General features: G+C 55.9%; 4 protein-coding genes across 4 annotated transcripts; all 4 read left to right on the forward strand.

Moving 5' to 3' along the window:
- Positions 1-1,428: 1,428 nt before the first annotated feature.
- LMJF_34_0060 (conserved hypothetical protein) lies at positions 1,429-4,554 on the forward strand (the record flags this gene model as incomplete). The annotated part of the gene is made up of 1 exon (XM_001686043.1): positions 1,429-4,554. The coding sequence occupies one exon, from the start codon at positions 1,429-1,431 to the stop codon at positions 4,552-4,554; it is 3,126 nt and encodes a 1,041-aa protein (XP_001686095.1).
- A 1,317-nt stretch (positions 4,555-5,871) lies between these two features.
- Positions 5,872-6,783, forward strand: APX (ascorbate peroxidase; the record flags this gene model as incomplete). The annotated part of the gene is made up of 1 exon (XM_001686044.1): positions 5,872-6,783. One exon carries the CDS (start codon positions 5,872-5,874, stop codon positions 6,781-6,783), a length of 912 nt encoding a protein of 303 aa, XP_001686096.1.
- Positions 6,784-9,296: 2,513 nt separating this feature from the next.
- On the forward strand, positions 9,297-10,985 carry G6PD (putative glucose-6-phosphate 1-dehydrogenase; the record flags this gene model as incomplete). Its single annotated transcript, XM_001686045.1, has 1 exon — positions 9,297-10,985. One exon carries the CDS (start codon positions 9,297-9,299, stop codon positions 10,983-10,985), a length of 1,689 nt encoding a protein of 562 aa, XP_001686097.1.
- A 1,969-nt stretch (positions 10,986-12,954) lies between these two features.
- On the forward strand, positions 12,955-13,515 carry LMJF_34_0085 (conserved hypothetical protein; the record flags this gene model as incomplete). The annotated part of the gene is made up of 1 exon (XM_001686046.1): positions 12,955-13,515. One exon carries the CDS (start codon positions 12,955-12,957, stop codon positions 13,513-13,515), a length of 561 nt encoding a protein of 186 aa, XP_001686098.1.
- Between the last annotated feature and the right edge of the window lie 391 nt (positions 13,516-13,906).

Below are 13,906 nucleotides of genomic sequence, written 5' to 3' on the forward strand. Positions count from 1 at the left end.
CAACATTCTCTGAGGATTGTGAGTGATGCAAACAGTGAGCGCCATCGATGAATTGCCAAGGCGTCAAGAAAAGCCCATGGCGGGACATCCTCGCGGAGGTTACCGTTCAGCAGAACCTGATTGAATCCCTTTTGCACGCAGCGCCAGAATCGAGAGATAACAGGCGAGACACATCAGTCGGCTTCTCTGCTCCTTCTCCAACCGTTTGCGCCCCCCGCTGGCCGAGCAGGCGAGCCTCTGCACGACCAATCGGCACCAGAGCAATCATTTCTCCTAGTCCAGAGCGACAAAAAGCGAGAGCCGTGCGCGGCAACAGCTCACCGTTAGCCAACGTCTGTCAGAGTGGGCCTGCCGACAAGGTGGGAGCCAGCACCGGGAGCCACTCGCAGTCAAGAGCAAGAGAGACCTCAAAGGTGGTCGAGGCCCTTGTTGAAGCGCTCTCCACCTCATCCTGGTCTAGCGATGGTGACGAGTCGGCCACGCAGCTTGGTCAGGGTTTTACGTCGATACGAGGTGCTGCCGTTTCGAGTTCCAAGGTGCTCCCGCGAAGTGAGTCGCCTAGAGGCGCGATCGCGTCGGACGTAGAACAGCGCCATCGAGAGACGGCCGACACTGCACAATTTTTCCTCAAGGCCACACATATCGTTGCTAGCGAGTTTGAGGGGCGCCAGAGCATCGTCTTTGGCGAGTTTACTGAGGTCACCGAGCTTGTGTCACGATTTGTTTGCCGTGTGACAATGAATTCGCCTCCTCTGTGATATAGTTGCGCGAATGCAGCTGGCGCCTGTGGCCACTGTGTGTAAATGCTGTCTGCACCGCTCACAGCCGCAGGAGAGAGGAATCCAACAGCACCAGCAAGTGCCGCTCTTGAGTGAAGGGCGAAGGCGATGCAACTGGCACGGATGGTGCGACCCTGGTGCACGCGCAAAGGAAGAGAGACGACCTCGACCCTCATCTAAAATGCACACAAACGGATATAAAAGATGGAATTTTCTTCGCTGTTCAGCACACGGTGACCACGCACAAGGAATGACGTCATTCCTCTTATGAAAAATAAGGGGAGCTTTTCGTAAGGTACGGCGATGTGATCATGTAGTGTTGAGAGTGCTCGAGAACGTCCTCCACGCGCTACGACCTCGTCTATTGCTGCACCTTCCACTCTGTCCCTCCCAATTGTTGTGTTGTCCTCTTTCCCGGTTGTGTTAGTCGTCATATCTGTCTCTCCCTCTTACCCTTCCTCTTTCTTGTCTACTCATGATGTAGGCTTCTCGTATTGTCATATTTAACGCTGCGCTGCCGCGGGAACACAGAAAAAGCGTAGAGTGGACTCGGTGGCGCACGCAGACGTATTACCTGTTGTGCGTGCGGCGCTCCACATCCAGCTCTGCTTTGAAAACTGAAGCCGTTGAACCGAAAGCAACAGAAAACATGCATGTCGAAATTCGGCTATGTGGGGTGGAGCAGGCCTGCGCTTTCGACCCACAGAGCTTTTACCGCGTTAAGCAGCTCCTCACCTCATACAATGGGCAAGGCAGCGGCGCTGAGGAGACTGCCAGGCGCGCCTGGCACGGCGGCTCGCTGCTGCGTCTCCGTCACACGACGCCTTTCACCGCCGAACTGAAGCTGCAGGTTGTGGTGGAGAGTCTTATTGAGATGGAGAGCAGATGCTTCAGTGCCGTGATGGACAAGAAGCAGCATGAGGCGCGCATCAAGAGTAACTGGAACAACAGTGCTGTCGGGACAGCCTACCACAGCGCGGACGTGGACGAGGTAATTCTGGCAGCACTTCCTGTGGCTGCCGCCAACAGCGTCGTGAAAATTCGTCTGCTGCAGCTCCCCCCACCACTTGATTACGACACGCAGCAAGTTGTGAAAAGAGCGATCGGCAACGCCACCGTCAGCAGGCAGAGACACGACACTCCACTGTGCATTGGTGTTGCAAAGATAAGCCTGTGGGAGCTGATGTTGGCCAGGAGAACAGTCAGCATTGCGATGCAGGCAAAACGGGCTGTTGTGACCACCGTGGAGGCTCACAACCTAGACACCTTGATCACGAATGCTATGTTCGGCAGAGGAGAGAGGAACGGGAGCGCCGTTCTCTCTGTGCAGTTCAACGGCTACACATTCGGACGCGTTCCGAGGGGGAAGTCCATACGGAGCCACAGCCACAGGGATACAACAAAGCGCATCACAGCTGCCATGGATTCCGACGCGCCATTGCCCAGTGCTTCGAGTGGAGAAGCCGAGGAGGCTGCTATTTTGACGGAAGAGACTCTCGATTCACCAGCCATCCGCTTTGTACTACTTCCGTACGTTGCACTTGTCGACGTACTCTTGCGCGTGGTTGACGTGACTTCCTGGCGCGTGCCTCGGAAGACAGGGATGGCGCTCGCAGCAGTTGTCATTGCACTCTACTCGGATCTCTTCGACATGTTGTTCGTGCTGACTGTGGCACTTGGCGTCTTAAGCGTCCTTCGTAACATTTCGCTCTTCTGCTACGCTCCTGTGAGCGATAGCACTGCCGCCCGTGTCGCTGCCACGCCTGGGGGGGGCAGCGGTGTCACCAAGTTTCAGCCGTTTCTTTACAGTCGCGAGAACGCCTTCCTGAACAGTCTGCTGCGCGCGCGCATCTTTTTCTCGCATGGTCTGATGGAGGACACGTACTATGAGCTTGCATTGGCTGCCCACATAGCCCGGCGCAACCGCCGACAGCTGGTCGGGTTCGGTTTAGCTGTGTGCTGCAGCTTTGCCTTTCTCTCGATGGGGACGGTGGTCATTCTCCTTACGCTCGGCGCCTTTACAGCGTACCCGATTTTTCTCAACCTGCCCAGCACACGTCGACGCACCCGCAGGAGGAAAGGGTCGGCTTTGGCACTCATTCGCTCTGCTGCCAACGCAATACGCGTGCCACGGAGATACAAGGTGGTACGTGCCATCCGAGTGGCAGTGGTCCGCGCAAAAAGCACATCGCTGTCGTCTCGCAACGACTCCATTGCTGGGTCTGGTGCGGAGAGCCTTCAGCAGCAGTTCCTCAACTGCATTCGCCAGCAGGCTGAGTCGAATGGGGCGCGATCGCCGACGGAGAGATCAGAGATCTCACTGAAAGCGCGGGAGAAAAGCAATTTGATGGTGGGCCGCCGAACGCGAACCGTGGATTTCGACGTCCTTCCGAGCAACTCCGTTAACTTCGCATCTACACTCGATCGGTTTCAGGTCACTCACGTCATGCGCTATTTTGTGGCTCTGTGCTTCTCTCCAAACGTAATGGAAACACCGGAACCGGCAAGCACGACCAGTGGCTTGCGAAAGGCGTCTTCCAACGCGGTTCTTCAGCGTCGCCTGTGCTATCAGCTGAGACAGGCGAGAATGGTCAGTGATCTGCTGCCGTCAGCTTTACCGCAGCCAACCAACATCTCAACGGGTGGTGGCTTGGCTACGATTAGTCAGCAAGGCGGGGTCGTTGTTGGTGATTCGAAGCCGGTGGCAGTGTCCAAAGAGATACAGGAGACCTTTCAGAGCTACTTCAACAGCACCCTGAGCCTTCTATTCTATCTGCGGCAGCAGTGGACATTTCATCCCTACGTCACGCAGTCCAGCACGACAAAGTGTATGCCAGACAGCTTGCGCAGCGTGAGCGTGCTGGCCGAGCCGCAGGGCCTCATCGACGTCGGCGAGGACGACGGAGTCACCAAGGCGCTCATGGCGAGGCGCAACTCAATGTCGAACCCGCCGATGGTGGGCATGTTTAACAGCAGCAATTCTGTCGAGGTGAGTGGACGAGTAATGGCACTTTACGCAGCGTACTTGCTGCAAGGCGCACGTCTTTCAGTGTACACGTCCTCCAGTGGATGCGCCACAGTGCTACCGTTGCGTGCCCCGGGAAATTGTATGGAGCGGTTTCCGCAACCTAACCCCTGCCCGGCTGATCTTTTGAATACGCTGGACTCTGTGTGGCGCGGGGAGACGAGCCACACGGCAGGGAAAGGGGAGGAGGTATATTTCAATGCAGATGCCGTGCTGCAAATCATCACTGTGTACAAAGACTACTGGGAAGGCGGCGCGAACTTGGCGACGACGCGATCCTCGGCGCGCCTCGATAGCAGTGCAGCCGGCGAGAGCCACTTCAGCAACACGCTAATGCGAAGCTCGATTCGGTGCGCTCTTGTCTCTGCGCCGCCGGTGCCCCGTCAACAGACAGCACCGCTGAGTGCCACGACGCCCCTCTCACGCTCTTCGCGACAGTTGACCACAGCTCTGACAGTGCTCGGCGGCGCCGCCGGCAGCGCAGGACAGCCTCGAGGTGATATCAGTCCCAATCCTGCTAGCAGCACACGCAACATCAATACTAGGCTCGCCCCGGTGCCCCTTCTTCCCGCAGCGATGGCTGAGCCGTACACGACAAATGCGGGCTGTGAGATATCGCTCTCTTCCTCTGCTAAGGTCGATTCCATTTCAAACAAAGTGTTGGGTGATCCGCCCGTGCTTGATGCAACCTGCAATCGCGATGCGAATGGGCAACAACTAGCCAACCATGAGAGGTCAGACGAATTCTGACCAGTATTGCAGCGGCTCCTAAACGGCTGCTGGAAAGGGGAACTCAGCGGAGAGGTTGTCGAAGTCCAATAGGTGCTGCCTTTTGTGTAGCTTCAGTGGACTGCCGAGCTATGAGTTGCTTGTCGTGTTCTCCTAGTGAGGTATCAGCCGTGTCGACGTGACTGTCTGTACATTTTCGATTGCTCCTCTAAGCACCAGAGAACGGCCACGTCAGACTCTTGCGCACCTCCATCCCCGCCCCATCTGAGGCGCCTCCCTCTCGACCCTCCTCGTAACAGAACATCGGAAGAAAAAGACGATGCGTGCTGGAGGGCACGGGACCTCGGCTTTTGCTTCTTTTTCCCTCCTCTGTCAAGTGTGGCCTCGGGCTTTACCGGGAGTTGCCACACTTCACGGTGTACTTCCTACTATTATTTGCTGTGTGTGGGTGGTGGTGTACTGCCGCTGCGAGTGCTCTGTTTCACGGCTTTCTTGCACGCCCTTGATAGAGTGTCAGCGGGTCACTGCGTACCTTTTTTTTTCCTCTCTCCGATTCCGCCTTTTCCTGCCAATCTGTGGTAGCTGAACGTTGTGTGACGCGCGGCGGGAAAAGTTGGGACGCATCTTTGTCTTCTTTCCTCTTCACGTCAGTCGTGCACTCGTATCGGCAAGCTTCGCTGTACACTGCTCATGTTTGTGTCGTCTCTCTCTCTCTCCTCCCTTTTAGGTAATGGCTGCGTAGCGCCGATATGCAACCGGAAAAGGCCCACAAGAGAAAGAAGCCCTCTTTCGTCCGGTCATTCGAGGGTGACTCGTATGCGAGTGCACTCTACTGCGTCGTTCTCTCTACGTACTGCATTGTTGCGCTGTCGAATCGCACTAGGCTAGGCCCTCTCGACGAAAGGACGTGCAGCCGTGGAACTTCGGTGTGCCAGCCACCAATGCGTGTTACGGACGCTCTCTACTGACCAGCGCCTCAAGCCAAGGTCTCTCTTTACAGTTGGCTCTCAAGCCGAAAACAATCCCACTGAAGTGCTGCTTGCTCGGCACCTGCGTCTGGGTCTTCGCTCGCTGCGTCCAATGTACGGATGCACACGACGTTCTTGCCAGCTTCATCACATCCTTCTCCTGTTCTCTTTCCCACCGCTCACGCCATGTAGGTCGACTGCTGCTCTACTGGAACGTGTTTGCCCTGCGCTTAGCTACAAGAGAAAAAGAGAGCGAACGACGACAGCACACAAAGAAGAGCTCTGCGAGGAACACTCCTGCAAACCAATCATGTTTCGCTGTGCTTGTGTCCGCCTTGGGCAGCGCGTGCTGCCTAGTTACGTGCCACGCATGTCCGGCACCTCGCGGCGAGCGAAAGGCCTCTTTACCGGCATCGCTGTCGGCACCTTCGTGAGTGGTGCCATGTTTGTTTCCTGCGCCAGTGCACGCGTGGAGGAGCCGCCGTTCGACATCAGGGCTCTCCGCGCCGACATTGAGGACATGATCTCTGAAAAGCTGGAACTCGGACCTTCGCTGATTCGCCTCGCATGGCACGAGGCCGCCTCGTACGACTGCTTCAAGAAGGACGGCTCTCCGAACTCAGCGTCGATGCGCTTCAAACCGGAATGCCTGTATGCGGGTAACAAAGGTCTCGATATCCCTCGCAAAGCGCTGGAGACGTTGAAGAAGAAGTACCCTCAAATATCTTACGCTGATTTGTGGGTGCTCGCCGCCTACGTGGCCATCGAGTACATGGGTGGTCCCACGATTCCGTTCTGCTGGGGTCGTGTGGATGCCAAGGACGGCTCTGTGTGTGGACCTGACGGGCGCCTGCCGGACGGCTCAAAGACGCAAAGTCACGTGCGCGAGGTGTTCAGGCGTCTCGGGTTCAATGACCAGGAGACAGTGGCGCTCATCGGTGCGCACACATGCGGTGAGTGCCACATCGAATTCTCCGGCTACCATGGGCCGTGGACACACGACAAGAACGGTTTTGACAACTCTTTCTTTACGCAGCTGCTCGATGAAGATTGGGTCTTGAATCCCAAGGTCGAGCAGATGCAGCTGATGGACCGCGCGACGACAAAGCTGATGATGCTTCCCAGTGACGTTTGCCTCCTCCTCGATCCCAGCTACCGCAAGTACGTGGAGCTGTACGCAAAGGACAACGACCGCTTCAACAAAGACTTTGCGAATGCGTTCAAAAAGCTGACCGAGCTCGGCACCAGGAACCTTCACAAAGCACCCGCTTCGGAGAGCTAAAAAAGGAATGAAGCGCGCTTTGGTTGTCATCCTCTTCTCCCACGCCTTCGACAGGAGAAGCACGCTTTTGACGGAGGCACGTTGTGCAGCTGCTGGGGCCTCTCCGTCGTTGCATTATACTCGCAATGTGATGGCCGAAGCCAGCGACATTTGGCACTCTCTCCTGTTTTCCGTCCTCTTCCTCGTGTGACTCTGGGACTGTAGAGGTCGTCCACACGTGTTTCCTCTTGCGCGTCTCTGTGCATGTACCTGAGTGAATGCTCAGCGCCGATAGTGGAAAGGTGGCTGACACCATCGATGTGCCTCTAGGCGCGTAGCACGTGGCAGCGGTAGGGGTGAAGGCGAACTGTAGGCAGTGCGCTGAGAGGCACAGATGAGGCGTATGCTTCTCTGTCTCTCTTTGGCGTGCGGATGCGGTAAGGGAGGAAAAGACACCGTTAGTATCTCCTCGGACACGTTCTTTTTTCTCCTTTTTCCACTCACTGTCCTGCTCTGGTGATGGAGACCTCAGCGCGTGGCACCTACGCCCAGGTGCCTCCCAATCTGTGTGTAGGGAAGCTAGGCAGCTCCTGTTCCGCCGAATGCACGGCCAGTGGAGGCGGTGACAGGGTCAGGAGCCTACGACATGGGTGAGTCGGAGCAATTCACCGCTGCTGATGCCGGCGGTCAGCTCCTGGATGGCGTTGCGTCGGAGCCGCCTGCGAAGCGAGTGTGGGGTAGCAGAGCTCGGGGTGGAGGCCGTGCTCAGATGACGGAGTCGGTGCACTGCTGTACCGCGTGTCTACAGCTGCGTCGCACCACACAATAGGGCCGTGTCAGCGCAAGCAGACTGGAGTTGAGCTCGTGTTGCATGGCCGGATGGGCACGAACAACGACAAAGATAAAAGAACGCTCTTATATGCACGAAGCACACTTTTCTTTCGCTTTTTTATGTTCGTAATTGCTGCAACACAGCCTATCTCACACCTGCAGCACGAAAGCTGTGCAGTGGGTCAGGTGAGCATAGCGCCTGAATTTTTGTCACTTGCCGTGTTCTGTACGAAGCAGAGCACGGGAAAAAGTGAAAAGCCTGCTAATACATTTCGTGGTGCGCCGTTGTGAAGGTGCGTGGCTGAAACTTGAAGGCCAGCATGAGAGTGTTATCTTTCTCTTGTCGTGTATAGGACTGCATTGCTTGTCGTTCCAGCCCTGGAAATTGCGATTATGACTTCTTCGTTGTTGGAGAGCTGACAGCAACGCCCCCCCCCGTCTCCCTCACTCCCTGCTCTGATTTCTTTCTTCGACTTTTTCGTTCCTGCCTCCCTCGAGTTTTGGCATTGCGCTCGCTATGCTACGTCTGCTCTTTCGACCGCTCTTGTGTGGGTTTTCCTTGTACTGCCTGGGCTTCTCTCTCCATGTGACATGCCGACCAAACGGCAAAAAAAAACAAGCAAAGCATATGCTACGCTACCCTCTCCCTCTTTCGTCTCTTCTGCGTCCGCTTTTTTTTTTTTCATCTTCGATATTTCGACTTATGCACTTCCCTTGTTTTCACTTTGTTCCTTCCGATGCTCCTTTGTTCTCTGAGTGCCTCGGCGTGTACGCCACTCCTGATCGAGTTCTCATCTGCCCCCCCCCTCTCGACGTGTAGTGAAAGATGCGCATCGCGCAGAGGTGCGCTCTCTCTTCTCCCTTTGTGCGCTAAGGCACAGCGCCACGAGCGTAAATGGATTCTCAGGTGCTGCATGTGACCACCTCACCCCTGGTGTGAATACCGTTGTTGCACATGTGCAGCCCTGGAAAGCGAGAAGAGCGAGGAATAGGAGACAAAAGCACACCCACATGCGCACCTCTGTAGGGGCGTTTGCGGAGAGAGTAGGAGGAACTTGTAAAAGACCTTTACTTCAATGACATCGTTAGCACTTATTATTTCTTGTCAAATGCCGTTCTCCACCCTTTGCTTTGATGATTGTGGGGGTGCTCTGAGAAAATCAGTGGCAAATCGAAAAGATGCACATGCATGTGCGAGCGCAAAACTACTTTTTCGTGCCGTACTGCTTCCTCACGGGTTGCCCAATCAGGCCCTATGCACGAACACTACTTCGCACAACCACAAGCGCACAATGGGGCGGGTGAGAAGGTACAGGCCTTGATGCTCCTCTTGTTGCTCTTTCCGACTCTATGGATCGTGTGTCTAGCTGCCTTCTCCAAGGAAAGAAAACGGCCGTGCAGTTCGCGAAACGGTTTCAGCACGCGGCACCCGCAGTGTTGCCCTGCTATCCGCTCATACCTGACCCCCTCATTCTCCCGCTTTTTTCTCGTCACACTCTGCACATCGTCCACCGACAGCTCAGCGACGTAGAGCAACGCGACAAACGCCAAAAACGAGCTCGAAAAGAGCGGAGGACTGTTCGAGCAATAGAATTTGGCGATCTTATTCCATCCCTTCCCCTCTGTAAAGCCGTTCGAATCTCGTTCCGTGTTGCCTCCGGCTGCCATATATTGATCGGCGTTATCCAAATCAAGTAAGCACCATGTCGGAAGAGCAGTCTCATGCTGATCAGGATGCCTACGTGGCCGATGTCGACGGCATTCTGGACGTGCTCCGTGCGGAAGTGCTGGAGCGGAAGCCGGATGACGTTTTCCAGTTCATCTCCCAGTCGGCGCTTAGTCTGCAGAAGGACAGGGGCGCCGAATCGTGCGATCGCATCAACTGTAAGGTCACGGATGAACAGAAGAGCCGTGCGTTGACTATCATCGTGTTCGGTGCCAGCGGGGATCTGGCCAAGAAGAAGACATTTCCTGCCCTCTTCGATCTGTACTGCGGCGGGCTCCTCCCCCCGGAGGTCAACGTTATCGGCTATGCTCGCACTAAGGTGGACGATGCCGAGAGGTGGAAGCGTGAGACGCTCATGACGTATTTTTCGAACGTGCCGGAGCGCGCGTGCCACGCCGAGGACTTCTTGAAACATATCAGCTACTTCTGTGGATCGTACGACAAGGTGGACGACTTCAAGCGTCTTGACGCGGTGATTCGCGAGAAGGAGAATGCCTTTAAGGGCCCTGAGAAGGGTGGAAACCGTCTCTTCTACCTGGCTCTTCCGCCATCGGTATTCGCAAGTGTCTGCGAGAGCATTCACAAGGGTGCGATGCCGCAGGAAGTGGGGGGATGGGCGCGGGTGATCATCGAGAAGCCCTTTGGCCGCGATACCAAGAGCTCCGCCGAGCTGTCCCGAGCGCTGGAGCCGTTCTTCGACGAGTCGCAGCTGTACCGCATTGACCACTACCTCGGGAAGGAGATGGTGCAGAACATCATCACGACACGCTTCGCCAACCGTATCTTCAGCGCTGTGTGGAACTCGAACAACATCGCGTGCGTGCAGATCACGTTCAAGGAGACCATCGGCACTGAGGGCCGTGGCGGCTACTTCGACGGCATCGGCATTATTCGCGACGTCATGCAAAACCATCTCACCCAGATTCTTGCCCTGCTGGCCATGGAGAAGCCTCGGTCGCTGGACGCTGAGTGCATCCGCGACGAGAAGGTGTCGGTGCTGAAGTGCATTGAGCCAATAACGAAGGAGAATTGTGTTCTGGGCCAGTACACTGCCTCCGCCGATGGTTCCATCCCTGGTTACCAAGAAGACGTGACCGTACCCGAGGGCAGCACTTGCCCCACATTTGCCGTGATGCGGCTCAACATCAACAACGACCGCTGGGCCGGCGTCCCTTTTATTCTCAAGGCCGGCAAGGCTGTGGAGCAGAAGTACGTGGCGATTCGCATTCAGTTCAAGGATGAGGTCCACCCCTACGGCGAGGCGACACAGCGCAACGAGCTCGTCATCCGTGCCCAGCCGTCCGAGGCCATGTATGTCAAGATCACCACAAAGGTTCCTGGCCTTAGTGGGGACTTGCGGCAGACGCACCAGACAGAGCTGGACCTCACATACCACACCCGGTACGATGTACGCCTTCCAGACGCCTACGAGAGCCTCATCAACGACGCACTGCTCGGCAACTCGACAAACTTTGTGCGTAAGGACGAGCTCGATGTGGCATGGCGCATCTTCACGCCGCTCCTGCACCAGATCGACTGTGGAGAGATCAAACCGATTCCGTACCAGGCCGGCACGCGCGGGCCCAAGGAAGCGGATGAATTCATCACCAACAACGGCTTCAAGCACCAGAAAGGCTACCAATGGCTTCCCTCGAATAAGCTGTGATGAGGGCAGACATTGCAGTCTGTTTCACAGGGCCCTGTCGACGACAGCGAGAGAGGCAGGGTGTTATACACTGGACGCGTGCCTATCAGCGCCCAGAAATCACGTAGTCGCGCTCTGCGGTATACACCAACCAACGCTGTGGATACAACACGAGGAAGAGAGGAGAGAGGGATAGCCAGCGGCTGTCAAGGCGGCCCCGTGAGCTGCCGATTTGCATCCCGTACCTCTACTGTCTGAGCACCTCTTTTTCTCCTTCTCCCTTTGCTCTCCCCCTCTCCCGTGCGTGTGCACTGTGGCCCGGACAGCTAGAGGATGTGGGAGCCTGTGTCACCTTACAGACAGTGCCTTACGCATTTCTTTGGCTCTGCTTGACTTTGTTCCTGTCTATTTCTGTGCCGGTGGTACCTCTCCCCCTACCCTCCTCTGGCTCACTTGAAGCACACGGCGTAAGCTTTACTGCAGCACCATCTCTGACGCCTCTGTTGTGGATGCCGAAAGGGAGACTCCACGCTGATCGAGACTTCGCTACTGGTGCTCAAAGAGTGGGGTGTTGGCAAGGGAAAGGATAAGTGCTCGGGGTGCTAGCGGAAGTCGTAAAGTGCGCGGAAGCACAAGAGGAGAGGCAAGAAAACGGATGAAAGATAGATCGCTGGAATCTGAGAGAATGCGTGGACACTCAGCACGGAGGCACGCACGCGATGCGAATGCTGTTCTCACGTTTATTTTCCCTTTGCTTTCTTTTCGTTGTTTGCTTTGGTCGGCCTGTTTTTACCTCTCTGGCGCAGCTACTTTTGTATGCAGATTTTACTTTGCTTATGTCGTTTCTGGAGTTGCCTCTCGCCGCCGCCCCCCCCTTCCCCCCCCCACACACACCGCCCCTCGGACGTTCCGCTCCCTCCTCCTACCCACTTCCGACCGTTCTCCCTCCCATTCTGCGTACATAAATTACATTTTTGCTTTCCTTCTTTGCTATTATAGTCACTTGGGGGTACACTCACACGTACCGTGAGCGTGGCGCAGCGAGGCGCCCAGCACCTGGAAAGGATCGAGAAGAAGCATGCGAAAGGATTGAAAAACAAACGAAGGGTAGGCTTCGTTTAAGCAGCAGCGATACAGACGCGTATAGGAGTGTCACGCATTGCCGAGTGATTTCACGAATATGGAATGTGCTCGAAGCGGAACAAAGGAGAAAACCCGATTAAGAGGCATAACTCTCCCGGAAGCGTCCGGGGCTCGCGTCAGGGATGCGTGCCGAATGCCTTCGGGTACCCTGTACGTATCTTAGGGCAATGTGCGAGAGCAGCGGCAGCGAAACACACATCTGTGATGGGGGATAAGAGCGTGCGTAGGTGCACCTCTTCCGTTTTTCTATGCCACTGCCAGATAACTTCGCATGCCTCTCCTCGCTGACTCTCTGCTGTCATTTCGAGGGTAAAGCCGATCTTTCAGTTGACAGTGCTCACTCTTTTTCTGGCATTCCTGCATCGAGTATTGCTCTCCCCGCGCTGCCTTCCTTTACTCGCGTTTGTACAGCTCGCTTCTCCCCTCCATCGTTCTTGTCTTGTTTGCGGCAAACTCGCACGTACTCCGCTTCCCATTGCTCCAGCAAGACTCGTAGAGTGCACAGAGCATGCGCAATGATACACAGAGCGCAGAGGGGTACCTTTGGCCTTATCTTTGTTCGCCTCTTTTCACGATCTTCGTAAAAACAAGAGTGCTGTTGTTGTTGCTGCACTCAATCGGCACAAGTGCGGGAATGACGAGCTCATAAGTGGGCTTTGGCTCGCACGGCCCCCCAAGTGCAGAGAGGGGCGATTACAACGCCGACACGGTGAACAAGGTGCAGGGACTATACCCCGTGGCGGGCAACGGGGATCGTGTGGAGGGGGCCGCAGCGGAGGATACTGTGATAGATATCCTTGTAGAATCCGTCGAAGAGGTGCAGTGAAGGCACGATAGCTTTTTGCTCATGTATCTGCGCCTGTTGAAGTGTGCTGGCCATCCAGATCGAACGTGGTTTTCGACGACACGGAACTGCATTGTAGCCTCTGCTTTCACAGATGTCACGCTCATGGTGCTCGCTGTCATTGAGACTTCTGGTCGGCGGCCGTGCGAAGTAGGTCTGGATTCGTACGTTCCATCCTTTGGCGCCTCCTACTGCCTGTTGACGTACCTCCTTGCCCGGTGCGCAGCCGCGCGCACTCACTTTCTCTCACACACCGTCAGTGCTTTTCTTGGTGAGGCGGGGCCTCACAGTACCAACTCGTTGCCGAAGCCGCTAAGTCAGCAACCGGCGTGCGGCTTTGCGGTTGGCATTATGGCAGCTCCTTTGATACTGACGGGCTCGCTGCAGCCCTCTGCCTCAGCTACTACGTGCCTGGCCGCGTTTCATACCGACAGTCGGATGAACGACGAAGGCTTAATGTGCATATCGACGCCAGCCACGGTGGGCCTTTGTTTGATTGTGTTTCTCGACTGGGCCTTCAACGATCTCGTACCTTGGCGTCATTACTATCCGGTGCGGGTGTGACGAGGTGGCAACAAAGCCAGGTCACGCACCGCCGCTGAGGTCGACAGACCATGTGGAAAGCGCACTGTTCTTTGTTGGTCTTGTTTGCTTGCGCGCGTGTGCCTGCGTGCACTCCATTTCCGTCACGCTGGCCCCAATACTCAGCCTCATCACAGTATCGTTATTTCCCATTTTGTTGAAGCTCTGAGAAAGGGGGTGGAGTCACTCTACTTCACCCCCCCCCTCTTCATCCAACGACCGCTATGTGAGGGGCAGACGAGCAGCGCCTGTCGCCTGGCAGGCGGTCTTGCTTTTTTTACCCCTTTTCTTTTCGCGGTGACATCTTACCCTTCGACATGCCACCACCCCTTCCACTAAGGCGCATGCTGCGCAGCCACAGGTTGTCATCGCG

The sequence above is a fragment of the Leishmania major genome, chromosome 34 (assembly GCF_000002725.2).
Source record: "Leishmania major strain Friedlin complete genome, chromosome 34".
Lineage (NCBI taxonomy): Eukaryota > Euglenozoa > Kinetoplastea > Trypanosomatida > Trypanosomatidae > Leishmania > Leishmania major.